Here is a 26,853-nt window from a genome sequence, read left to right as displayed (position 1 = left end):
GAACGACGATGACCAATATGGTGACTTCTGTTCTACAGGAGCCAGAGTTGTATGTTCACAAATAAAATCATCCTCTGAAAACTTAAGAGCATGGGCTTCTGCTAAGAGAGTATGATTCACTGAAGTGGTCCCCCAAATTCTCGAGTCCTTGGTTTCCCCTGCTGTTCTAAAACTAGACCCACAGCATGGGGTATACGGAGTCCACGAGAGAGATACACTGGAGGGAAACTTTAGCCTTGATCTAGTGGTGAATTTGGGACTGAACCGCATCATTCTTCTAACCCCACTTGTCTTTCTGAGCCAGGGAACAGCTGTGATATTTCCTTTGAAAGAAGCAGAATGCTCTAAGCCTTTGGATGAAAGACTGTTTTGAAGTGGCAGCTGGGGATTTGGAAGGATGAGTTCTATTGTTAAAGGGCAAGTGCGTTACGCTGCTGTAACACCTAGCCCTAACTCCAGATGGTGAGACAGGATGTGGGCTTATTAAAATAATATACAACAGAAATCTTCAGATTTCTTCAAATTTTATCAGATTATATACCAATGTCCCCATGTCAGCTGTTTACGTATTCTGCATCCTAGGTTTTTCTGTAGGAAGCCTTTCCGGACCCCTCTCCAATTTGAATTCTATTTCCTCCTGTCCTTCCGCCTCTCTCTTTTCACTCCCCGCCCCCCCACCATCCACTGGCTCTCCAGCAGCCTCTATCTTGGCGCTCATCACGCTGTGCTATAGAAATTTTGTTACTCGTCTGCCTGCAGCATTAAATTGATCTCCTTGAAGGCAGAGGAGGCGTTTTATTTTATGTTTGTATTCCCAGTGCCAAGCACAGTGCTTAGCACCCTGTGGATCTTCACAAAGTCCTGAGTGAGTGAAATCCAAAGTAAAACTCAGAACCTAGCTCATGTCACAGAAAAGTGAATTTGTGGCAAGTCAAAATTGATCTTCCACAGCTGTGTTCTGTAGTGATGGAATGTCCTGTATCTGTTCGGTCCAACATGGTCGCCACCAGCCCAGGTGGCTGCTGAGCATGTGAAACGTGGCTTATGCAATGGAGGAACTGAAGTTTTGATTTTATTTTGAATAATTTAAATAGCCACATGTGCCTAGTGGCCACCATATTGGACAGCACACTCTCAAGGCCATACTTCTCTATCCAATAAGGACCAGATATAACTTTTTTTTTTTTTGCGGTACGCAGGCCTTTCACTATTGTGGCCTCTCCCGTTGCGGAGCACAGGCTCCAGACACACAGGCTCAGCGGCCACGGCTCATGGGCCCAGCCGCTCCGTGGCATGTGGGATCTTCCCGGACCGGGGCACGAACCCGTGTCCCCTGCATCGGCAGGCGGACTCTCAACCACTGCGCCACCAGGGAAGCCCCCCAGATATAACTTTGTTAGCTAGGGAAGCAGGCGTTCATGTTGTTCCTAACTTCATCGTGGAGGCTGAGAATGGGGGAGGTGGGGAATGATACAATACAAGAGAAAAGAGGTCTGTTTTCCCTCTTATATAATGGAATACATTGAGGCCAGCGATTTTAGTTCCTCTCGATTTGGGAGCCTGGAGAGCATTTGGACTTTTAGTTGCATTCCTCTCGCTTCACCTCAGCCCCTAGAAGGTCATAGGACAAAATAAGATTGACCTCCGTCATCCTCGTTCGCAAATCTCAAGTGTCCAAAGCTCTTTAAGGTACTGACTTGCTAGTGAACTTGAACTGTATTGTGTGCTGGGTCCCATCTTAGGCAGTTTCATCAGTCCATTTCAGGGAGGTTGGTCTTCATGAAAACAGCTGGTCATCTTTTGAAATGAAAGGCAGCACACTTTCTTATGAGGGCCCGACCTTTTTATTTTCCAATGAACTGAAGAGAGATTGGGTAGTGAGTGTATAGTCACCGCTTGGGGTGGGTTTAAGCAAATGCTAGTTTTAGAATGGGATGCTCATCAAAATGGAAAAGCTTAGCTCCCATGTTTCTCGCTGTGGTAGTCATTCCCTGTGTACTGTAAAGGCCGTTGGGGTGAAAGAAATTTAGCCGCCTTAATGTGCTTGCCCTGAAGTCATGAACTGCTCTCGATTACCGTTTAACATCGTAATGCGTTCAGAGTTCCATTTCCCCAACAAGCCATTTACTTAAGGGTCTGGATAATGTAAACAGGGATGGGAGGTCACGAGAGGTACCGACATTATCCCGAGGCCAGCACTGCTCTACTGAAACGTAACTGTCTCCGAACTGAAAATGTCACCTGACTGCCCCCGGGGAGGTCTTTATGGATATCTCAAGTCAAAGTTGATTTTAAAAATGAATGAAACTCTTATTCCTCTCGAGAATGGAGCGTGAACTGTGGCTCTCTCCTTCATTTCACTTCATGGATGCTCATTTTGTCTCCCCCCCCCCCCCCCCCCGTGTTCCTTTTCCCTCTTCAGGTACTTAAATGTCGTCACCCACCAGTTCGCGGTTCTTTCTTACGCTGAACGTTTCTGTTGGAGGGCGGCAGGTGGAAGCCGAGGAGGGGTGGGGGAGGACTGTGATTAAACTGCTTGTGCTGCCTGGCCCGGGGCAACATTTTTATTTAAAAGTTGAGCTAATTTCTGATATTGACATGAAACTTGAGTGGACCCACTTGAGCGGATCTGGGTGACTTGGTGCTTTTAGGGACCAACATGCCCACCACCTTTCCAAAATGACTCCCTTGATATTTTTCTGCCCACAGCAATAGTGTCATTACTGTATTTGACTCTTCTGGTTGCCCAGGAGGTCAAAGGCTCGGGGAAAGCCATTGGCTGCTGCAAAAGAGAGAAATAGGTACCCGAAACCCCAGAAGGCTGAGGTTGGGGGCAACTTGACGGTCGCTTTTCTTCATAGAACCGCAGCCTCACTGCAGTTCTTTTGACATTGCGAGTGGGATGACTGCTGCTCCTTGAGCAGGGGGGCCCCTAACCTGACCCCGGGTCAGACAAAAACTTGTAGAATTGTGCCTCACTCCATAACTATTCGTCAGTTGGCTGCTGTGCCACTCACCCCGAGCAAATTAAGCTACACATGTCCTCTTGGAGCCCCCGAGTCCTCACCCACAGAATGTGAGATGTCGGCAGCTCCCCCTCTGGTCCTTGGGACGTTGAGCTGTTGTCCATAAAGCATGCGTGGGAAGATGGATAAGTCGAGCCTTCTCTGTTAATGGGTGGTCTTCACGAAGTCAGGAGTTTTGCCCTTAACAGCGGCATTTTCTCTCCTGTGGGTCCAGGCTGCTTCGAATGCTGCATCAAGTGTCTGGGAGGAGTCCCCTACGCCTCCCTCGTGGCCACCATCCTCTGCTTCTCCGGGGTCGCCTTGTTCTGCGGCTGTGGGCACGTGGCTCTCGCGGGCACCGTGGCGATCCTTGAGCAACACTTCTCCACCAACACCAGTGACCACGCCCTGCTGAGCGAGGTGTAAGTACCTGCTTCCTTTGAAGACGTATTTAAAGTGCCACCACCCCAGGAGGGTTTCAGGAAGACTGCAGTGTGCTCACCTGGGAGAAAACGGATGCTTTTCATTCACGCTCCCTGGAGGCAGATGGGAAAAGGTCCGGGAGAGAAGGAAAAAGAAAGGGCCAAGAGTGCAGTGGGTGTTCGGGACCTGGGGTGGGATCTCACCAGGGTGCACACATAGGACACTCTGCACACAGTGGCCGAGGGCGACGATGGCAGTGGTGCCAATCCTCCCACCAAGAGAGTTACCGTGGTTCCCAAGCAACAGTCGCCCTCCAGTGTTGTCACAGAAAACGGCCAGCCCTGGAATGACGGGAACCCTGGGGAGGACTTAGCCCAACTCTAAGTCTACAGGAACAGGACTTGGACATTCATTCAAGCAGAAGAAAACTCCCCGGGTATCCTCCAGTTCAGAAGAGGGGGTGTTGTTTGTAGGGGTTCAGCCTCAGCCTTCCCTTTCTGGACTCATTCTCAGTGGAGTCACAACAACTCCCATGCATGGATTCTCTAACCGTGCATGCGTGACAGCAATGAATTTTTTCCTTCGTATATTCTCCCCTTGCCCTTCGGTGTTTTCTTTTTCCTTCCTTGACTACCAGGGTTTGACAGTCTTTAGATATCTTGTGACTGGAAGAAACTTTTCTACCAGACTTTTGAAAAAGGCACGAGTGATTTTTTTATGGAACAATAACGGGATCCTCTGGGAAGAGTCCTTAGGGAACTTTATTCTTTTGTCTGTTCAGGAAATGATTCCAAAGAAATGAGCAGCAGTGGGGGAGGCTATAAGGAGGATCGAGCAGGACAGTGGACTCGCTGAGTGCCAAATGTGTACAAAAAAGACCAAGAGATATTCACCGTGACTGAGCCTGGGAAAGGTGTGTTAGTTTAATTAGCTGGTGATCTCGATGAGTGGCTCTCAAACTTCCAGCAATCTTTAAAAAAAATCCCCATGTCCATGTTTCACCCCAGACTAATTAAGTCATGATCTCTGGGGAGAGGACGCAGGTACCTGTTGTCTCTAAAGCTCACCAGGTAGTTCCAGTGGGCAGCCAAAGGCTGTCAGCTGCATCGCTGTTGGCTTTCATAGGACAAAATTAGATGTGAATTAACTTTTTGTATCTACTTGATATAGTATCACTTATGACATGAGAATGTCTGTGCAGAAAGCGTTTGCCCACGTTACTCCTTAAAGCAGCCCTCCGTGCTTACTTAGGGGGTTTATCAGAATAACGTTAAGCACTAGGCCTGGTTGGGAGGCATTTTGATATGGTGGAAGGAACACGTCGTCCACTGAACCAGCGTTGAAATCCTGGCTGTGTGTGTTTCCTTGGATGAGTGACTTTAACTCGTCAACGTCTGCATTTATAAGTAATCTCATAAGTATTGAAAGATTCCAACTGGGCCCCTGTGCAAAGGAAACTTCTCCCTTGTCTGGGAAGGTTGCTCACCTTGGAAGAAAGGCTCAGGTTGCGGTGGGCTGGGCAGGGATGCCCACCTGCAACGCCCCATGAGCCCACCGAAGCCATCAGCGGGGCAAGTGATGTCACCCTCATGGCCCCCCTCCAGAGGCCAAAAACGTCTGTTAACCACTTGGACCTTCTTCTTTTCCTAGAATACAACTGATGCAGTATGTCATCTATGGAATTGCATCCTTTTTCTTCTTGTACGGGATCATTCTGTTGGCAGAAGGCTTCTACACCACGAGCGCAGTGAAAGAGCTGCACGGGGAGTTTAAAACAACCGCCTGTGGCCGGTGCATCAGTGGGATGGTGAGTACGAATCTCTGATGACTGATACCCAGCCAGAGCCACACCTCCACGTGTTTCTTTGTATTTGGTAAAAGCTAACAGAGTACGTGCAGAGTCCATGACAGGAGGAGTGTCCGTTCCAACTTAGAGTGAGGAATATGAAAAAACCCTCAACATTATTATTGAGGAGAAATTAAAATCTATGGCTGGTAGGATGAAATCAAGCATTTCTCTTATCAACGTCCAGGTAACAAGGGTATTGAAGATTTTTCAAAGATAAAGTCCCCACTATGAAAGGAGATAGTTTTCCTGTCGTCTCACTGCTCTCCTTCATTCATCTTCGAATATGGATTGTGGCCACGAAGACTCACCCATACTATGATGAATGGTCCCAGTCCCTCTGGCAGTGCTGACCAAGCATGCTTCCTACTAAGCACCTCGCTGGGGACTGTCCTCCAGAAGTTTAGAGCCTAAAGAGGGGGGTTAAGCCGGCTCCAGAGCCGGTCCGCCACCTGTTTTTATCCACCTATGAGCTGGGGAAAAAAACGAAGGAATAGTATCTTAGGACACACGAAATTCTATGCCATTCTAGGTTTGATGTCCATAATAGACTTTTTGGCACCCTGCCACACCCCTTCGTTGACACGGCGTCTGCGGCCGCAGTCATGCTGTAACGGCAGCGCTGAGGAGTGTCTGTGACCGCACGTGGCCTGCGGAGCCTGACCCGTCCCCTCTCGGGCCTTTTGCAGGCACTGTTTGTTTGCTGACCTCTGGTCTAGAGGAGGACAGAGCCTAAAAGGGGCTCGTTAAGAGGCAGGGTTAGAAAGTGCCGTTTCACAGAAGGAAAGTCCGGGGTGGAGGGAGAGGTGGGAAAGGGGCGTTCGTGGAGTTTGATTTGGGACGCGTTGAAGTGCAGCTCGTAATAGCCTGGGCCGAGCAGCTGGCTGGCATTTGAGCAAGTGGTCGGATGTGACGAAAACACTTGGGGAGTTGAGAGAGACGTGCTCCCACAGAGGCAGAACGCCCAGGCTGGCTAAGGCAGGCAGGAAGGAAGGAAGATACGCACCCTCGCTGCGGGGCCGCGGCTCCCAGGGGGCACCGACTGAGCTCTCTGCTGTCACGAGGTAAGGACGCAGAGCCTGTCTTAAAAGACACGGAGTGCCCAGTGTTCCTAAAAATCCTCCTTAAGGGAGGCACAGAGAGTGTAGGTACTTCTTTGGGCCCAGACGGGAGCCCAGGTAGGAAGGGGCTGGGAGAGTGTGCGCTCGTTCCCGCGAGCAGCAGTAGAGCTGTGGGCCCAGGGCCGGGGGGTGGCCAGGGAGGGCGGCAGCGGCACCCGGCATGGAGGGGGAGGACCCAGCCTGAGCAGAGCAGCCCGGAGCAGAGGCGCTGCGGCCTGGCTGGCAGGGGAGGCTGGAGCCCAGAGGAGGGAAGGGATGCTGCTGCGGAGAGCAGACCGCGGCCAGATCAGGAAAGGCGTGGGCTGCCGGGCTGGGAATGACATCGAAAGAGAGGTAGGCTGTGACGGGACCATGCACAGAGGCAGCAACTGGAGGAAGGTGAGCAAGAGGGCATCGATCGTGAGACTCCGGGCTCGTGGGGAGTGAGAGCACAGAAGGGGGCACAGAGGCGAAGCGGGCTCCGGGTCTGCTGTACGGGAGTTGAGCGCGCGAGGAGGGGGCGAGCTGAGGACGCTGCCCGGCGTTGGGGTGCCCGGGTGGGTGCGCGTTCTGAAAATATCAGACGCACAGCGTTTTTGAAACAGCCTTTTCAAAGCTCTCTGAAAAGCAGTAGTCCAAGCAGGTCAGGAAGAAAGGAAAGCCGTACGATCCTGTGCCTGGTGACATCGCCCGTGGCAGCATGTGGGCCAGCACGATGAAGCCTCTTCCCGCGGCCATCGCTGCTGTGGATCTTAAAGCTGAAAAACACAACAGAACAAAACTAGAGGGAAATGAGCATTTTATTAGGTCCACTGTGCACGAAGCTTGTGATCACGGCTATTGTAAGCGTAGTGAAGGTGCAAGCATCTAGTGCTTTTTAGTAATTTCACAAGATCATGAAACTAGCCAAGTTCCTTTGGGGAAAGGGCTTCCTGTAGCAATGGCTGTTCTACGGCCCATCCATTATGTAAAAGAAAGGGAATTTAGGAAACTGGTACGGAGTTATAATTCAGTGGCCTGTGAAAGCCTCCAGCCAGTGGTGTTTAGGAGGAGTGCCTGGAGGAGGCCCTGTCACCAACTAGCTCTGTGACCTTGCACAAGGGAGATCCTCTCGTGGCCACTCACGTCCTTGCTAAAAGAGGGACCCGCAAAGTTCCAAGACTTCCCTTGTCACTGCCGTGGTCCAGGCGGTGCTCTGACCGCGTCCCACAGGTTCGGTATCGGCCAGGAAATGCGTCATCACTCCTCCCGGGGGATGTGCTTTGCCCTGGTCGGTGACGATTCTTTCTCCTCCTCCTTTTCGGCCTAGTTCGTCTTCCTCACCTATGTGCTGGGAGTGGCCTGGCTGGGTGTGTTTGGCTTCTCTGCAGTGCCCGTGTTTATGTTCTACAACATATGGTCAACCTGTGAAGTCATCAAGTCCCCCCAGACCAACGGGACAGCCGGGGTGGAGCAGATCTGTGTGGACATCCGGCAATACGGTACTTCCTTTTCGTCTCCTCGATTCGTTGGTATCCTCTTGTGCATGTGTCTGGGCCTTAGTTATTTACATGGGCATCTAAGCATCCAGATGGGTTTCATCCCTTCTATTGGAAGAGGTTATTATACTCTTTCCCTCAATGTGCTCCACTCTTTCCCTCAATGTGCTCCATTTTCTGGATGGAAACATCAGTTAGGCTCTAAAGGGTCATTCAAAATTGTTATATTTGCTAGTTCAGGGTACAGTAAAAGAAACTTTTTATAATGCAGTTCAATCAAAAAAGACGTGTGGATATCCACTCTAAAAAGAGTATATATTTTTCCTTCAACTTCTTTTCGGTTTTGTACCATCCAATTTTCCATCCAGAACATTGCATGCATTGTATAATCCAGTTACTCTGCACCTTCACCTCTTTAAATCAGGTCTTTTTTAAATGACCATATTGCTTTAACATTGAAAAGCAAAACATAAAATCCAGGTGTATTTTGAAGTCATCAGAAGGTACTCTATCAAAGCCAGCTGTTGGAAAAAACCTGTTCACACATAGTTTCTAATGAGTGGGATCCTTACCCTCGGCAGCTAAGCAGGCCACAGAAGGGGCCAGGGCGCCTCCTGTCCATCACTGTAGACCCGACTTCCCTGCTGAGGGAGAGAAGGCAGTTTCAGTAGTGCTTCTGGCCAGGATGGTAGGAAATCCTGTTCTTGGCAGAAACAACTAGGAGGAAAAGAAGAGCTTTTCATTAGAACTGAAGAGGAAATCATTGTTCTTTCAGAGCTTTTCTGCTTCTTATTTTTCCTATCTGGCTTCTCCTCAGCATCTTACCTTGAACCATAATACGAAACTCACCTAAAATTGCCCATCGGACTAATCTCTTCTCATAGAGCCAAAGGCTCACCCACACTGTTCTTTAGTCTCTGTTTTCAGTCCATCCTAAAGTTGATTGCTAAAGTATTTGTAAGTGAATATCTAGATGCATATATCATTTCCGTCTTCTTAAATATTCACTACAAATGTTTGGTCATCATTTTTTAAAAATGTTCTAGATTTGAAACCAGTGGTTTCGTTTCCCATTCCTCTGAAGCAGAAAGACTTACTGTTGCTCCATAGCAAAGACGGAAGGAATAAGGAGTGTTTTGTTAAAATCCTCCCTCCTTATTACCGCCTGGGTGAAGGAGAACTTGACCCATGTCATAGTTAAGCACACACCTAGGCATTAACGGCAGAAAGGGCAGCAGCAGCCGCCGAGTGGACGAGGTGCCTGCAGAGGTGAGCTGGGTCCAGTGAGAGACACCACGGGCTGCGCTCTCTGTGCGGAAGGACAGTGGTTTTCCAAGTTTCCAATTGGAGCTTCAATCCAGAAGCATTTCCGAGATACTTGTAAAACACAACAAAAATGAATAGAAAAGCAAAGACACACATACAAAATGGAAACCCAAACTCTAGAACATAATTACTCTGTCGAATGGCCGTGAACCTTTCTGAGCACAGCCTCCCAGTTTCAGAACGGATCTTGGGGTGGACCACTGACATCAAGCTTGAGGGGTGAGGCCGCAGACCATGAAATTCAGGGGGAGATGTGTTGGTTTGGCTTCAGGAGGAGGAAATGCCTGTGAGGGGGGTTGTCCTGCGGCTGTTGAACTAGAGTTCAGGACTGTCAGCTCAACTAATCAAAGCAGAATTCGTAGGGAAAAAAATTGTCTGATTCTCCTATGGACTAGTTAGTTGACTTTGCTCTTGCCCTGTTGTCCAAATAGGACTTTTTATTCCCAAAAGCTTGTTCTACAGGGAGCAGGTACATCAGCTGTTGAAGAACTCAGCTGGTCATTGTGTTGTAACTGCCACTGAAAGTGGTGGGGCCCGCTGAGAGCAGGGGCGCTGGACGTTGCACTAATCACTAAGCTTCTCTTGGGATTCGCTTCTCAGGTATCATTCCTTGGAATGCTTTCCCAGGAAGAATATGTGGCTCGGCCCTGGAGAACATCTGCAACACCAATGAGGTAAACCCCGCCCCCTCAGCGGGCTCCTAGGTGACCACTGGGCAAGAGAGGCTGAGCGAAGGGGTTCTCCTAGGGACAAAGAGCGAGAGAGGGCTCTCTGCCTCCCGTTTTGACGTAGAAAATGGCCCTGGTCCATGGCCCAGCCCACTGACGGGGGAGCCTGCGCCATCAGAGAGGTTTCTCTTTTGGCAATAATTCGAGAGTGAGCCCAGTCCTGCAAATCTGAATACATATGTAGATTCTCCTCTTTCACCTTCAGATAGTGTTTCAAAGTAGGACTCTTGTCACAGAACCAAGGTAAATTTTCAGAGAAGACTGCCCTGAATTTGTTGTATACAAGCACATTTTTATACATTGGCACTTCGTCTCACGTTTCCAGACGGAGTTGCTCCTGTTTCTTGTTCATCCTTAATTGGCAATAAATCCTGACACACTACGGTTTAAAATCTCTCTGCCCTAGAATAGTCTTTAGGCAGTGGTTTATAACTGTTTATAAAAGCAGATTCTCAAATGCATTCGTGGAAGCTTGCATACTCAAGAGAATCCTGACATGCTTTTGGAAGCCGCGAGCGACTGAGACCGGCAGGGCCCGCCGACCCGGCTGCTCTGGGTGTATGTCCAGGATCAGACTGCAGGCACGCCGGCGCAGCATCATAGCCTGACGCCGGGGCCCAGCCCCCAGCTTCTCCGCTGTAACGGGTCTGGGGTCCAGCCTGGGCCGCAGGAAGTTTGGAAAGCCCCGCAGGTGATTCCAGCATGTGCCCAGCCTTCACAAAACAGCCCTAGAGGAGAAAGAGGGAGCTGCGCCCGGATCGGGGGAGGCCATTTCCTTCCACATAAAATGCTAACGTTGGTGCCCCGTTTTCCTAGTTCTACATGTCCTATCACCTGTTCATCGTGGCCTGTGCGGGAGCTGGTGCCACCGTCATTGCCTTGGTGAGTACTGGCCCCAGGACGGGCCTAGTGCAGTCCCCCGCTTCCCTGCACTCACTCTAATAACAGATTTCCCTTCCAGCCAACAAGCCTGGGACTCGACCTTGGTTCAGTTTCCCCTGTGTAGACTTACCCCATGTCTAGACTGCAGGAAGTACGAGGTGGTGGTCTAGGCATCCATGGTGGGTGATGCAATTTGGATTCTGTGGCAAGAATCAGTTTGCTTCTGTTTAAAGAAAGACATCTTACTGAGTATATATTGCCGACTCCTGAACAGCACTGTAACTCAAACCTGAACGAAGTTTAACACACGTGTTTTCTCCGTAAGGCCCCTCGCCGCCTTCCTGTGCTTAGGGACCCTAGCCAGCCCTGCAGCATGCCGGTGAGGGAATGTGTAAAGAGTGAAATCACAGAAATGCAAACTCCGTGGCACTAAATAGACGATGAAAAGGACGCTGGTTGTTTACAGCCCGAGAGTTGCCACAAGAAGGCAGAGTGGCGCCTTGCTTGCCTCAGCTTTTCCCCCACTCTGCATGTCCGAATGGCCGTGGCAGTGCCCTGAGTCCTGACCTGGGAGTTACAGAGAAATTTTAGCACCAAGGCAAATTCACACATAGGGAGGGTGCAACCACACAGGTGTATGTATGTTTGTGTGTTTGTGTGTGTGTGTGTGTGTGTGTGTGTGTGTGTGTGTATAACATTTGGGAGGGCTGGGTTTGTGGTGTCGAGAAATCTAAGACTCGTAGAGAAGAGGGGAAATCTCATGTGCTCGGAAATGAGTCCTTCCCAGTTTTTCCAACCTTGACGTCATCCCTTCCCCTTCCAGCCAGGGAAAGAACCACCGGCTACATCACTGGGGTGACCTGTTCTCTTCACTGAGCAACAGGCAGGCAGAGGACTAACAGCTGCTGAGTGGGCAGCGTGGGAAAGAACGAGGGCAAACAGGGCTCTTACCCTCATCTTTCTCATGCTGCTCACCCAGCTCTGTTATTTTTAAAATACATCCAGTCTTTTTCATAAACGTACTGACGGGAGAGCAGAGGACTTACTTACACGTGAAATGCCAAATAGGAACGTGTGTGTGTGTGCCAGCTATGAAAAATCTCCTCTTACGATTATAACTGGGAAAAAAGCAGCACGCCGTAGGCTCTGAGCTGGCACTCATCCCCACCCGAGCTTAGAAGCGTCAGGGCGCCGGCCCTCATTGCCTGTATCTTACTGTCCTGTTCTGTTCTCTTCCACCAGCTGATCTACATGATGGCTACTACATATAACTATGCGGTTTTGAAGTTTAAGAGTCGGGAAGATTGCTGCACTAAGTTCTAAATTGCATAAGGCCAATAAGGAGCTTTAGAGAGCTATACGCAGTAGCATGAAGTATCACTGACCCCCAGACTAAAGCAGAGCCTAGGTTTCTGCAGTTTTGTTCTAGTAATTTGTAAATCGCTTTAGTCAACTCATTGTGCATGGTAGATTAATGAAATGACTTACCGTCCATGAACTACAAAATAATGAGATCTGGCTATTTCCACCTTTTGGAAAGGATTCAGTTATGTACTGACATTGGTGAGCAGCCACTGAAAAACTGAACCGAAACTACTTTGAGCAGTAGTATCTCTAACTATTAAAACTTTGGCATACCTGCATTTTCCTTTATTTTTGCTTGTCTGATAACCAATTTCAGTGATGAAAACAAGCGCTGAAGATGCAGTGGAGGAGAACCGTTTTCATGGGGATTTGGTCTTGTCAGACTCTGTCTGGAAAATATTTTACAAACAGTCTAAATTTGATTACAACATTATTCTAAATTTGAGTACAACATTTTCTTTATGATTACAGGGCTCACTACCCAATAAATGCCCCACAAGTAAGCTGTTTTTCTTCAAGTTTTCGTCGGCTTATTTGTTATCTCTAAAAAGACGATTTATATGTAGTTTTATTTTTACACAACACCATCATTCCTTTCAGAGCCCCCAGAATTGATAACCTCAAAGTGTTGGCTTTGGGTGAGTAGTAACTGATGCCTCATAGCCACTTCTCAAACTGCACGTAAGAGCTTATAATGGGGAGAGTAATTTTGCTTGGATCGGAAAGTCTCAAATATGGCGAGAAGGAACTTGTATATAATATAAGGAACTTGAGATGTAGGTGGTGCAGGAAAGATGAGGAAAATAAGCGGGAAAGAAGCGTTTGCCGCATCAACTGTAAAGAATGATAATAAAGATTTTGACGTTTTGTGAAATGAAATCATGGCAGTTATAAAGTGAAAACTGTAGTTGCACTACCAAAAATGTGTTAACACAGAGACTGCATGCTGGGCTTCTAGTTCTTAATTTTGGTATTGACATTCACTTCATTTTTACATGTTAAAGATGTAGTTTTATATTATTTACTCAAAATAAACATTGTTCACACTTTCAGGCCTTTGGGGGAATTATTTCTATCCACGGATAGATAGGAAAGCTAGATCTTTGCACAACACTGATTCTAAATAACCCCACAGCGTGTTTCTGAATTTCTACCTTAAAGTTACCCTCAAAATGGTAAAAAGCGCCCTGTCGTATTTCACTTTTGCCTTTTCTTAACAGTAACTTCTTTGGCCATTTTTTCCAAGTTCATTATGTGTGTGTGTGTACTAACTTTTCCTCAGCGTCTTACTATGAAGCGTCTTAGCAGAGCATGCGCTCAGTCTCCGATGCCTCTGATTGATAGCAGAAGGAGTATTAATACGGAATAACCACCTCTCCCTTTTTCCAGTACAGAGCGTCTAATCTACCTCGCAGCTCGCTTTGCCTTCTCACATGCTCACTAGCCATCATGCTCACCCTTCTTTTCCAGATCCACTTCCTCATGATACTGTCTTCTAACTGGGCTTACTTAAAGGATGCAAGCAAAATGCAGGCTTACCAGGATATCAAAGCAAAGGAAGAACAGGAACTGCAAGATATCCAGTCTCGGTCAAAAGAACAACTCAATTCTTACACATAAATGTTTGCCAGAGGGTCTCAGCCGACGAATTTACAGCTGACAAATCATCAGACAGCTGCTCTGCAGTACAGATGTGTACCCCACCAAACAAACTCACGTAGAAGTCCAAACAAACACTTCACTGTCTGTCTCAAGCTGCTGGGATGTATTTCTAGGAAAACCTTCCAGTAGGTAAATCTTTTTCTTTAGAACAGATATTGGAGGTTTCATGGGAGCCATTTTAAAAGGCAACACTTTGACAAAATGAGCGTTCATCATCCGTTTGAAAATCTGTGGCCTGTTCACGATCCTACCGAGACAGGCTGTGAGAATACATCATACCCCTATCTTGATAGGGACCATGCCATACCAGCGTCAGGGGGTGTGACCATCCGTTCTCAAATAGATAAATGTATCTAAAAATAGGAGATAAAGTGGAATTGATGTGAAGTTCCATTTCTGACAGACAGCTGACATTTATGAAGCTGGGGCTCAAAGATAAAGTGATCCTTACAATTGACCTTTTTTAAAAAAAATAGCTGACCTCCGCACCCGCAGGACGTATTAATTTCCTGATCCAATCAGAAATCCTTTTTTCCCCAAGAATGTTAAAATGAGCCCACTATAATAATTCTGCTACACCGAGCGTGGAAGAAGCCGGATTTCAACTGACAAACTTTCCAGAATCAACTTTCCAGAATCAATTTTATAATAGATTTCATTTTAATAAAGTGACCCAGTTGTCATCATTCTTGAGAAATGTCAGCTCTGCCTTAATGAGTATTTGCTTTAAATTTCTAAGAACAACAGGCAACCCCAAATCCTTCATAGAATTTTGTTCCACAAGTGTTTTTCTTCATGGAGAAGTGTTACCTTATTAAAATGACCACCACTCAAAACCGTTTTTACGTGGTCTGAATAGTGAGTTTACAGTTTCATACCAACTATATAGCTAAAACTGAATGACCAACAGACCGCACACCACCTACTTTTATACACTTGAATACTGAAGTAATTTCAATTAGGGTTGGTATTTATTTCACTTTTTCTTATCTAAATCTTAGTTTCCTGGAATAATAAAGTTCAGTGTTCAGCAAAAAAAAAAAAAACCCAAAAAACCCCCCACAAAAACAACAACAAAAAAACCCAACTGCTTGAGTTTTAAGCCATCTTCGAAAGAAACTTGCCTTCAAAATCATTGTGTTTCAGAACATTAAGTGACTATAGGTATCGAGTATTAGTGATGGTAAACTTTGTGTTGTTCTTTAGGAAATGATACATATAACTGTTGGGTGCATTAGTGCTTTTCAAAGGGGGCTGCATAATATAGGGTTAACTTTGTATATTCATGTTAAGAATTAACTTGTGGTTTGGCTGTTTCCTGGATTTTAAAACGTATCCATGTGCAGAAATGTGTTAAAATGAGAGGACGCATACCTTTATCAGATGCTATTAAAAGTGAACATCAAGTATAATAGTTCATTTGGATTCTTTTTGTTGGTGTTGTTAATGCCTAAAAAAATGCCTATTGGGATCTTGACTTTTTTTTTTGTTTTAATTGGGAGACATTCTCTTCTGTGTAGAACAGTTGTTCCAGAATAGCTTGGTGTTTTGTTTTCCTGTTGCATGACAGACTTAAATATTTTTTCCAGCAGTGGAGGTGCTGTTTTGAGTCCAGTGTTCTAGAAGAGGCAGTGTCTAAAGCCTAATTTTACTTTTCTAATTCTGGTAGCCATTACCAGGAATTTTTGAAAGTTTTGTTTAAGTAGTCTAATATTTTTTATGTAAAGAGCATTAAATTTTGCTATGTATAAATTTTTGTAACCTAACAGTGAATCAATATTTTCTATCAGTGCCAAGGGCTTCCTGTAGTTCAAGTGTTACAATAAATATTTGTAGATAATAGTCAGTACTTGTGTATGCTTATTTTAAAGATCTATTTAGGTGGCAATAGCTGTGGATGTATTAAGAGAAATGAAATAAAAATTATAGCTTCACTCACTTGCCTTTTTACCATACATAAATAGTGTCCTTCTCTGTCCTCGGTATGGTGTCATTTTTAAACAGTGTGCGTAATCAAGACTCCACATTTGTATGGAGATCAAGTTTCTAACTGCTGTATGTTTCATTTCTGACGGAAACCTCTTTTAAAGCAAGAGCAATTTGAGAAACCACCGTAACCCACGGGGCTGTATTTTACATCAAGTGCCACTCACGCTTTAGTATATAATTTTTCTGACTAGCTTCATACTTGGTTATGGGATTAACACAAAGCTCTGAGTTTGGGGAAAGTGGAAACAATGAGGACCCTTCATAAAGGTCCATGTCCCATTGGCTGTTTGTTTTACAAACCCAAGATCTAGACGTCTACTCCACAGCAGGGTCCTCCTGTGTACAGCACAGGGAACTATACTCACTGTTTTGTAATAAACTGTAAGGGCAAAGAGTCTGAGGAAGAGTAGATATACATAGATATGTACAACTAAATCAATTTGCTGTATACCTGAAACACAGCACTGTAGATCAACTGTACTTCAATTAAAAAACTACTGAGAGAACAACTATTTACAGCAAACAGCCATTCGCTAAAGCAACAGAGCTAAATTTGTTACTTAGTATTTCATTTTATCACCTCTTATCTGTCAGCATGATTATACATTTGGACTTTGTACAGCTGACCTTTCTTAGTAACGACCGGCTTTTGTCACTATTGACACACTGACGTTTCTAACTGAGGTGCTGCCTCCGGTCATCGCCCTTGATTCACGCTCAGCAGGAGAGCCAGCAGGAGCCCAAGCAGTACGCTGTTGGTCACACTGCTTAATACCTTCTGTTTATGGAGCATTGTGTGCAGTTATGAAGTTACGGAAGACCACATGCACTATCTTAATTACTGACAGCAATCCTTCCACAAAATATAGCAACTCCGGGAGGGTGAAGTAGAGACTTTTCCATTGCTCTAGTTAGACCTTGTGCAACTTGATGTTTAAGAAATGAAAATCAAGTCAGAATTATACAGGAGGGACCTACTCATGTAAACACCAACAAGCAAAATACTTTAAGTCCATTAAAGAGTGATGACCGAAGTTTCCACACTAGAAGTTTTGAAAAAAATCCTTTTAGGGCTTTCTAATACTATTATAGTCCTAATCCAAGCTAACCTCAGACACTCTGGGTTCAGTTCCAGACCACTGCAATACGGCGACTATCACAGAGTAACATGAATTTTTTGGTTTCCCAGTGCATATAAAAGTTATGTTTACACTATACTGTGTGGTCTAGTAGCATGTGCAGTAACATTAGGTCTAAAAAAACAATATACATACCTTAATTAAAAGAGGCTTCATTGCCAAAAATGCTATCCATCATCTGAGACTTCAGCAAGTGGTAATCTTTTTGCTAGTGGACGGTTTGAAATATTGTTAGACTTAACAAAATGTGACACAAAGACACAATGTGAGCAGATGCCCACTGGAAAATAAGCACCGACAGACTTGCTCGACACAGGGTTGCCACAGACCATCAATTTGTAAAAATCATAGTATCTGTGACACGCGATAAAGCAAAGCGCAATAAAACGAGGCCTGCCCGTACTAGGATTTAAAAGAGGCGATCCGCTTTGTTATTACTCATCTTTTCCTAAATGGTGGCAGCTTTTGCCAGCTAGTGCAGGGCTAATTTGTTATTGGGAGTTTGTGAAAAATTACAGATTTAAGGTAACTTTTCAAAATGCGTATTAGGATGAATAAAACTACAGAAAGTTTTAAGGAAAGAAAAATACAAATAGAGGTCAGTCAGGTTTGGCAAAGAACATTCTTTTTCTAAACTGCCCCTCAACCTTCCCGTTTTGATATTTAAACTTTATTGTACCTACCTGGGAAAGACTTAAACAGACTCCGTTCAGGGGGTCTTGCGGAGGCAGCAGCAGGCAGCCTGCAGGGGAGTGGCTCACATTTCAAAAGCTGTATTCACAGGCTTCCCGAGATGATACAGCCGTCTGAAATGCTACATAGAGATGACTTACTTTTCTTTAAACAGACTCTAACCTCATATGGAGTGTTAAGATGACTACTTAGGCTTATATGTGCAATCTAAAAAAAGGTACCAATGAACTTATTTACAAAACAGAAGTACACTCACAGACATTGGTAATTGTAAGTTTGTTTTCTAAGGGGAAAGGCTGGGGGGAGGGATAAATTAGGAGCTTGGGATTAACATATACACACTACTGTACAGAAAATAGGTAACTAATAAGGACCTACTGTACAGCACAGGGAACTCTACTCAATACTCTGTAATGGCCTATATGGGAAAAGAATCTAAAAGAAAAAGAAAAACCAGTGGATATATGTATATGTATAACTGATTCACTTCGCTGTATATCTGAAACAGCATTGTAAATCAACTATACTCCAATAAAAATTAAAAAACCAAACTACTACTTAGAATTTAAGTTGACTGACAGAAAAACAAAATGAAGCTACCAAACCCCAAGCTAGAAAACTGAAAGAATACATTATTTAGACGAGGCCTATGAAAATATAAGCTGGGGGGAAAAGTGAGTAATACTAGAAAGTGTTAAAAACTTATCTGAGAAGGGCTTCCCTGGTGGTGCAGTGGTTAAGAATCCGCCTGCCGATGCAGGGGACACACGTTCGAGCCCTGGTCTGGGAAGATCCCACATGGCGCGGAGCAACTAAGCCCGTGAGCCACAACTACTGAGCCTGCGTTCTAGAGCCCGTGAGCCACAACTACTGAAGCCCGTGCTCCTAGAGCCCATGCTCTGCAACGAGAGAAGCCACCACAATGAGAAGCCCGCGCACCACAATGAAGAGTAGCCCCCGCTGGCCGCAACTAGAGAAAGCCTGCTGGCAGTAACAAAGACCCAGTGCAGCCAAAAATAAATACATTTAAAAAAGGGCTCCCCTGGTGGCGCAGTGGTTGAGAGTCTGCCTGCCAATGCAGTGAACACGGGTTCATGCCCCCGGTCCGGGAAGATCGCACGTGCCGCGGAGCGGCTGGGCCCGTGGGCCATGGCCGCTGAGCCTGCGCATCCGGAGCGTGTGCTCTGCAACGGGAGAGGCCACAACAGTGAGAGGCCCGCGTACCGCAAAAAAAAAAAAAATAATAATAATAATAATAATGATTAAAAAAAAGTTATCTGAGGGTTTAGGTCTAAGACAATGACCTAGGAGGCTGCTGAACTCCCCCTCCTCCCATGGACACACCGAATATACCACCGCACACAGAGCAAGTTTTTCTGAAAGAAAGAAAAAAAACTAGCTGAGCTACTCTTACACATCTAGCAAACAAGAAAATACCCACATCGAAACGGACAGGAAAGGCTCAGACATACTCTCACCATAAACCCTAACTCTGGCACACGACCATACACTCAGGTGGGCACTCCCAACTCCAAAGTTCTCCCTGAAGAGCAAAGGGTTTGGACCCCATATCTAGCACCCCAGCAGCCCAACTTTTAAGACTTCCACCTAAGAAATGCACCCCCCCCCCCGCGCCAAACACCTAGTTTTGGGACTTACGTCCAAGAAACCCACAAGACTATAACTGAGAGTTCTTAGTCAGCTCTAGAGGACTCACCAACTCCTACTCTTTCCCTAAAAGGGGTCTATTTGCAGGTATTAAAAGCTGTTGCCTGACAGCCAGGCTTCTAATTTAGCATACATCTAGGGGCTGACAGCCATGCTCCCCAGAGACCAAGAAATCCACTGGATACCTCCTCCACCTACTGCCTCTAGCCTGCTCCAAATCACCAGTATCTCCCAGGAAGGAGCTGATACACACATCTGTGCTCCAGCTTCAGCAGCTGCCGCCCGAGGGACAGATACCCAGTTTGTCTGGCTCTGATGCCCAATAGGGCTTGCATTCACAAGTCCTACAGGACTGTAGCAAACAAAGCAACAGTTCTTAACAGGCACAGGAGCACCCCCTACAGCTATACACCCAGGCCAAGTGCAGAGGGAGCAGGCAAAAACCCCTATATCTCCCAGTTTACGCCAGGAAAGGGCCTAACTACACACTTCCCCAGCTGCCATCTGACGGTTCAGCTTCCAATCAACCTGCATCTAGGTGCTGACTGTGATCCTCCCCATTGGGAAACTGACCAGTCTTAACACACCCTCAACTACCAAGAAGCACCAAGAACAAAGAAGGCAGCTTGGACTATTACAAAGGTTTGAGATGCAACCAAAAGCTTGGGCTGGGCTGATCAACAAAGTTCATCTCCTGCATGAGACCACTCTGTCAAGCCTGGGAGAGGTGGCTGTTTTATCTAATGCACAGAAGCCAGCACAGACAGTCGAGGAAAATGAAGAAACAATGGACTATGTTCCAAACAAAAGAACAAAATAAAACTCCAGAAATAGACCTTAATGAAATGGAAATAAGTGACTTACCTGAGAGTTCAAAGTAACAGTCATACAGATGCTCACCGAGGTCAGGAGAACAATGCATGAACAAAGTGAGAATTTCAACAAAGAAAATACCTAAAAGCACCAAACACATCACATAGCTGAAGAATACAATAACAAAAATTCAACAGAGGGCTTCAACAGCAGACTAGATTAAACCAAAGGGTAAGCAAACTTGGAGACAGGTCACTGGCATTTATCCAGTCAGAGGAGCAAATAGAAAAAAGAATGAAAAAGAATGAAGATAACTTAAGGGACTTACAGGACACCATCAAGTGAGTCAATTATACACATTATAGAGGTCAATGACGGAGATGAGAGAGGGGCAGGACGTTTACTGAAAGAAATAATGGCTGAAAACTTCCCTAACATGGGGAAAGAAACATCCAGATCCGCAAAGTCCAGAGAGTTCAAAAAAAGATGAATCCAAAGAGACACACACAGAGACACATTAATTTTGAATTGTCAAAAGCTAAAGACAAGAAAAGAATCTGAAAAACAGCAAGAGAAAAACAACTTGTTACAGATAAGGGAATACCCATAAGATTATCAGCAGCAACTGTGCAGGCCAGAGAATGAAATGACATATTCAAACTGCTCAAAGAGAAAAATTTCCATTCAAGGATACTATACCCAGCAAAGCTGTGCTTCACAACTGAAGGAGAGAGAGTTTTCCAGACAAGCAAAGGCTGAAGGGAGTTCATCACCACCAGAGCAGTCTTACAAGAAATGTTAAAGGAAGTTCTTCAAGCTAAAATGGAAAGATGCTAATTAGTGATGGGAAAACATATCAAAGTATTGATATACAACTCACTGCTAAAGGTAAATATATTGTTAAATTCAAAATACTCTTATGTTGTTATAGTGGTGGGTAAATCACTTGTAACTCTAGCATTAAGCTTAAAAGCCAAAAGGACTGAAAATAACTATACAATAATTTGTTAATGGATACACGATGTAAGAAAGATAAATTGTGACATCAAAACCAAAATGGAGGGAGGGTATAAATGTAGAGCTTTTGTATATGTTCAAAATTAGGTTATCAGCTTAAAATAGACTGTTATAAGATGTTTTATGTAATTCCCAGGGTAACCACAAAGCAAAAACCTATAACAGATACACAAAAGATAAATAAATCTAAGCATAACGCTACAGAAAATCATCAAATCACAAAGGAAGAAAACAAGAGAGAAAAAACAAAGGAATTACAAAACAATCAGAAAACAATAAAATGGCAAAAGTCCATACCTATCCATAATTACTTTAAATGTAAACAGACTCAATTCTCAGATTAAAAAACACAGTGAAATGAATCACTTTTCTGTACACTAACTAACACAACATTGTAAATTAACTCTACTTCAATTAAAAAAAAAGACACAGTGGCTGAATAGATAAAAAAAAAAAACCATGACCCATAAATATGCTGCCCAAAAGAGACTCACTTTAGCTTTAAGGACAAACCAGATTGAAAGTAAAGGGAAGAGACAACCAGCAGTTGAGTGAGCAGGACGCATTGGGATGGCAGGGCAGATGCTCATGGCCAGACTGGATCCTCACGGTGCACATTTCTCCACTCAGGGCCGCAGACTGTGGACTAGCGCCCTAGAAATATATTTTTCCAATGTCCCTTGGCAGGGTCTGCCAGGGAGGGGACACATTCCTCCCTCCCCAACATGCGTCCTGGCCCATGCTTGGCTGGTTCTGGGGACTGGAATTCGTTTCCAAGTTTTACTGTAGGCCAGCCTCAGCCAGTGCAAGCACATTGAGAAATTTTTTGCCATCATCTTCAGTCAATAGCACACCCTTTGTGCATGCATGAAGAAAGTTTCCCTTTTCTCCCCTCACTGCGGCCGCAACAAAGGAACATCCATAAACGAGACCAAAAAAAATGCAGTAATACTGAAAATTTTTATTTATTTTTTTGTGGTACGTGGGCCTCTCACTGTAGTGGCCTCTCCTGTTGCGAAGCACAGGCTCTGGATGCTCAGGCTCAGCGGCCATGGCTCACAGGCCTAGCCGCTGCGCGACATGTGGGATCTTCCCGGACCGGGACAAGAACCCGTGTCCCCTGCATCGGCAGGCAGACTCTCAACCACTGTGCCACCAGGGAAGCCCTGAAAAAAATTTTTTTAAAGTGAAGGGAGGGAGGGACTTCCCTCGTGGTCCAGTGGTTAAGACTCCACGCTCTCAAAGCAGGGGACCCAGGTTCGATCCCTGGTCAGGGAACTAGATCCCATATGCCGCAACTAAAGATCCCACATGCCACAACGAAGATCCTGTGTGCTGCAACTAAGACCTGGCGCAGCCAAATAAATAAATACTAAAAGAAAAAAAAAAAGTGAAGGGAGGGAAAAAAAATATTCCATGCAAATAGAAGCCAAAGGAAAGCAGAAGTAGCTACACTTTTATTGGACAAAGTAGACAAAGCCAAAGACTGTAATAATAGACAAAGAAGGTCATTATGTAATGATATAGAGGTCAGTTCACCAAAAGAATATAACATTTGTAAATATTTATGTACCCAACATAAGAGCACCTAAATATATAAAGCAAATATCAACAGACTAGGGAATTCCCTGGTGGTCCATTGGTTAGGACGTGGTGCTTTCACTGCTGAAGGCCCAGGTTCCATCCCTGGTTGGGGTCCTAAGATCCCATAAGCCGCATGGTGCAGCCAAAAAACATGTATTATATATATATTAACTATATACATACATATATATATACACACACACACATATATATACACACACACACAGACCTGAAGGGAGAATTAGATCGCAATACAATGACAATAGGGGGCTTCAATACCCCACTTTCAACAATGGATACATAATCCAGACAGAAAGTCAGTAAGGAAACACTGGATGAAAGTCAGTAAGGAAACACTGGACCAAATGGACTTAATAGACATTTAGAGAACATTCCATCCAACAGGGGCAAAATACACATTCTTCTCAAGCATATGTGGAATAGTTTCTAGAACAGATCATATGTTAGGCCACAACACAAGTCTTAACCAATTTACGAGGACTGAAATCATATACCAAGCATCTTTTCCGACTACGATGGTATGACACTAAAAATGGATTATGAAAAGAAAACTGGAAAATTCAAAAATATATGAAAATTAAACATGCTCCTGAACAACAAATGGGTTGAAAAATAAAGAGAAATCAAAAAGCTTCTTGAGACAAATGAAAATGGAAACACAATATACCAAAACTTATGGGATGCAGCAAAAGCAATTCTAGTAGGGCAGTTCAGAGCAATAAACGTCTACATTAAGAAACAAGAAAGATGTCAAATACCCAACCTAACTTAACACACCTCAAGGAACTAGAAAAAGAACTAAGCCCAAAGTTAGCAAAAGGAAGATAATAAAGATCAGAGTGCAAATAAATGAAATAGAGACTAAAAAGACAATAGAAAAGACCAATGAAACTAAGAACTGTTTTTTTTTTGAAATTGACTCCTTTACTTTTTTTTTTTTAATTTATTTATTTACTTTCAGCTGTGTTGGGTCTTCATTTCTGTGCGAGGGCTTTCTCTAGTTGTGGCAAGTGGGGGCCACTCTTCATCGCGGTGCACGGGCCTCTCACTATCGCGGCCTCTCTTGTTGCGGAGCACAGGCTCCAGACGCGCAGGCTCAGTAGTTGTGGCTCACAGGCCTAGTTGCTCCGCCGCATGTGGGATCTTCCCAGACCAGGGCTCGAACCCGTGTCTCCTGCATTAGCAGGCAGATTCTCAACCACTGCGCCACCAGGGAAGCCCCAAGAACTGGTTTTTTAAAAACAGAACTGACAAGCCTTTAGCTAGATTAGCCAAAAAAAAAAAAAAAAAAGAGAGAGGACTCAGAATTATAAATGAAAGAGGAGACATTTCAACTGATACCACACAAATACACAGGATCATAAGAGATGGCAGTGAACAATTAAATGCCAACAGACTGGACAACCTAGCAGAAATGGATAAATTCCTAGAAAAATACAACCTTCCAAGACTGAATCATGAAGAAATAGAAAATTTGGAGATACCAGTTACTAGTAAGGAGACTGAATCAGTAATCAGAAATCTCCCAACAAAAAAAAGATCAGACGGATTCACTGGTGAATTCTACTAAACATTTCAAGAGTTAACTCCAATTCTTCTCAAATTCCTCTAAAAAACAGAAGAGAAGGGAACACTTCCAAACTCATTTTGTAAGTCTAGCATTAACCCAAGACACAAATCAGACAAAGACACTATAAGAAAATTACAGGTCAATATGCTTGATGAACAAAAAAACAAAAATCCTCAACAAAACATTAGCAAACAGAATTCAAGAGGACCTTAAAAAGATCACACACCATGATCAAATGAGATTTAGTCTAGGGATGCAAGGATGGTTCAACATGGGCAGGTCAATCAATGCAAAATACTTCCTTAACAAAATGAAGGATAAAAACAACATGACTGTCACATTAGATGACACAATTCCACATCCTTTCATGATAAAAAAAACTCGACAAACTGAGTATAGAGGGAATGTGCCACAACATAATAAAAGCTACATATGAGAGACAAGCCCACAGGTGTACCATCATTCTCAACAGTGAGAAGCTGAAAGCTGTTCCTCTAAGATCAGCAACAAGACAAGGATGTGTACTCTCACCACTTTATTCAACATAGTACTTGAAGACCTAGCCAAAGCAATTAGGCAATGAATATTAACGATGAAATATCAGAAAGAGAAATTAAGCGAACCTACCATTTACAATTCCATTAAAAAGAGTAAAACAAGCTCATGCAGCTCAGTATTAAAAAAACAAACAACGCAATCCAAAAATGGGCAGAAGACCTAAATAGACATTTCTCCAAAGAACACATACAGATGGCCAAGAGGCACATGAAAAGATGCCCAACGTCACTAATTATTAGAGAAATGCAAATCAAAACTACAATGAGGTATCACCTCACACCGGTCAGAATGGCCATCATTAAAATATCTACAAACAATAAATGCTGGAGAGGGTGTGGAGAAAAGGGAACCCTCTTGCACTGTTGGTGGGAATGTAAATTGATACAGCCAGTATGGAGAACAGTATGGAGGTTCCTTAAAATACTAAAAACAGAATTCCCATATGACCCAGCAATCCCACTACTGGGCATATACCCAGAGAAAACCATAATTCAAAAAGACACATGCAACCCCAGTGTTCAGTGCAGCACTATTTACAATAGCCAGGTCATGGAACCAACCTAAATGCCCATGGAAAGACGAATGGATTAAGAGGATGTGGTATATATATATACAATGGAATATTACTCAGCCATAGAAAGGAACGAAATTGGGTCATTTGTAGAGACAGAGATGCACCTAGAGACCGTCATACAGAGTGAAGTAAGTCAGAAAAAGAAAAACAAATTCCGTATATTAACACATATATGTGGAATCTAGAGAAATGGTACAGATGAACCAGTTTGCAAGGCAGAAATAGAGACAAAGATGTAGAGAACAAATGTATGGACCCAAGGGGGGAAAGTGGGGGGGCGGGGGGGTTGTTGGTGGTGGGATGAATTGGGAGATTGGGATTCACATATATACACTAATATGTATAAAACAGATAACTAATAAGAACCTGCTGTATAGTAAATAAATTTAAAAAGAAGAGTAAAACACTTAGAAATAAATTTAACCAAGGAGATCAAAGATCTGTACACTGAAAACTGTAGGACGCTGATGAAAGAAACTGAAGACAATACAAATAAATGGAAAGATATTTCATGCTCATGCACTGGAAGAATATTGTTAAAGTGTCCATTCTCCCCAAAGCAATCTACGGATTTAATGCAATCCCTATGAAAATTCAAAAGGCATTTTTCACAGAAATAGAAAAAACAATGCTAGAGTTAGTAACTGTAAATTACACCACAAAATAAAATGAAACCCCATATAGGTAAAGCAATTTTAAGAAAAAACACAGTTGGAAGCATCATTCTTCCTGACCTCAAGCTATACAACAAAGCTATAGTAATCAAAACAGTATGCTATTTGCATAAAAACAGACATATAGATCAATGGAACCGAATACAGAGCCCAGAAATAAACCCATGTATATATGGTCAATTGATTTCTAACAAAGGAGCCAAGACTATATAAGAGGGAAAAAATAGCCTCATCAATAAGTGGTGTTGGGAAAATTGTATAGGTGAGTGCAAAAGAATGAAACTTGACCCCTATTACACCATACACAAAAATCAACTCCAAATGGATTAAAGACTTGAACGTAAGACCTGAAACCATAAAATTCCTAGAAGAAAACATAGGGGGTAAACATTGGTCTTGATGATGATTTTCTTTATTTTTGCTTTTTGTATCCAATCAAACAAGTGAGACTACATTAATTAAAAAGCTTCTGCACAGCAAAGGAAATAATCAACAAAATGAAAAGGTAATCTACAGAATGGGAGAAAATATTTGCAAACCATGTTTCTGATAAAGGAATAATATCCAAAATATATAAAGAACTCATACAACTCAATAGCAAAAAAAAACCCCAAGCCATTCAATTAAAAAATGGGCAGAGGAACTAAATGGACAATTTCTCCAGAGACAACATACGAGTGGCTAACAGGTACATGAAAAGGTGCTCAACTTAACTAATCATCAGGGCAATGCAAATCC

At 44.1% G+C, this 26,853-nt stretch overlaps 1 protein-coding gene and 1 long non-coding RNA gene across 8 annotated transcripts in view; one reads left to right on the top strand and one right to left on the bottom strand.

The window, feature by feature from the left end:
* The window catches only part of GPM6B (glycoprotein M6B), a 154,235-nt gene extending 139,378 nt beyond the window's left edge, over positions 1-14,857 (top strand). For 4 of the 6 annotated variants that reach the window (XM_049704456.1, XM_033427943.2, XM_004269674.4 and 1 more), the window contains 6 exons: positions 3,241-3,427; positions 5,079-5,235; positions 7,684-7,855; positions 9,779-9,852; positions 10,723-10,788; positions 13,624-14,857. In XM_049704456.1, the coding sequence (XP_049560413.1) occupies positions 3,241-3,427; positions 5,079-5,235; positions 7,684-7,855; positions 9,779-9,852; positions 10,723-10,788; positions 13,624-13,773 (806 nt within the window). In that variant the 3' untranslated portion in view covers positions 13,774-14,857. Of the gene's footprint in view, positions 1-3,240; positions 3,428-5,078; positions 5,236-7,683; positions 7,856-9,778; positions 9,853-10,722; positions 10,789-12,030; positions 13,206-13,623 lie in introns of those variants that run through there. The other 2 variants (XM_004269675.4, XM_004269676.4) reach the window with 1 other exon arrangement.
* On the bottom strand, positions 5,231-11,447 carry LOC117201231 (uncharacterized). 2 transcript variants are annotated; one of them, XR_007474706.1, is made up of 4 exons: positions 10,919-11,447; positions 9,062-9,229; positions 8,425-8,569; positions 5,231-7,132 (listed from the first exon to the last, which is right to left on the bottom strand). It is a non-coding gene; the product is annotated as an uncharacterized LOC117201231 (long non-coding RNA). The 2 variants fall into 2 exon arrangements; XR_004483235.2 differs by lacking the exon at positions 5,231-7,132 and having other exon boundaries at positions 7,157-8,569.
* Positions 14,858-26,853: the final 11,996 nt, after the last annotated feature.

Source organism: Orcinus orca, chromosome X, assembly GCF_937001465.1.
Source record: "Orcinus orca chromosome X, mOrcOrc1.1, whole genome shotgun sequence".
Taxonomy (NCBI): Eukaryota; Metazoa; Chordata; class Mammalia; order Artiodactyla; family Delphinidae; genus Orcinus; species Orcinus orca.
The sequence above is the reverse complement of the archived record's forward strand: the minus strand, read 5'-3'. Positions and strand labels throughout refer to the sequence as shown.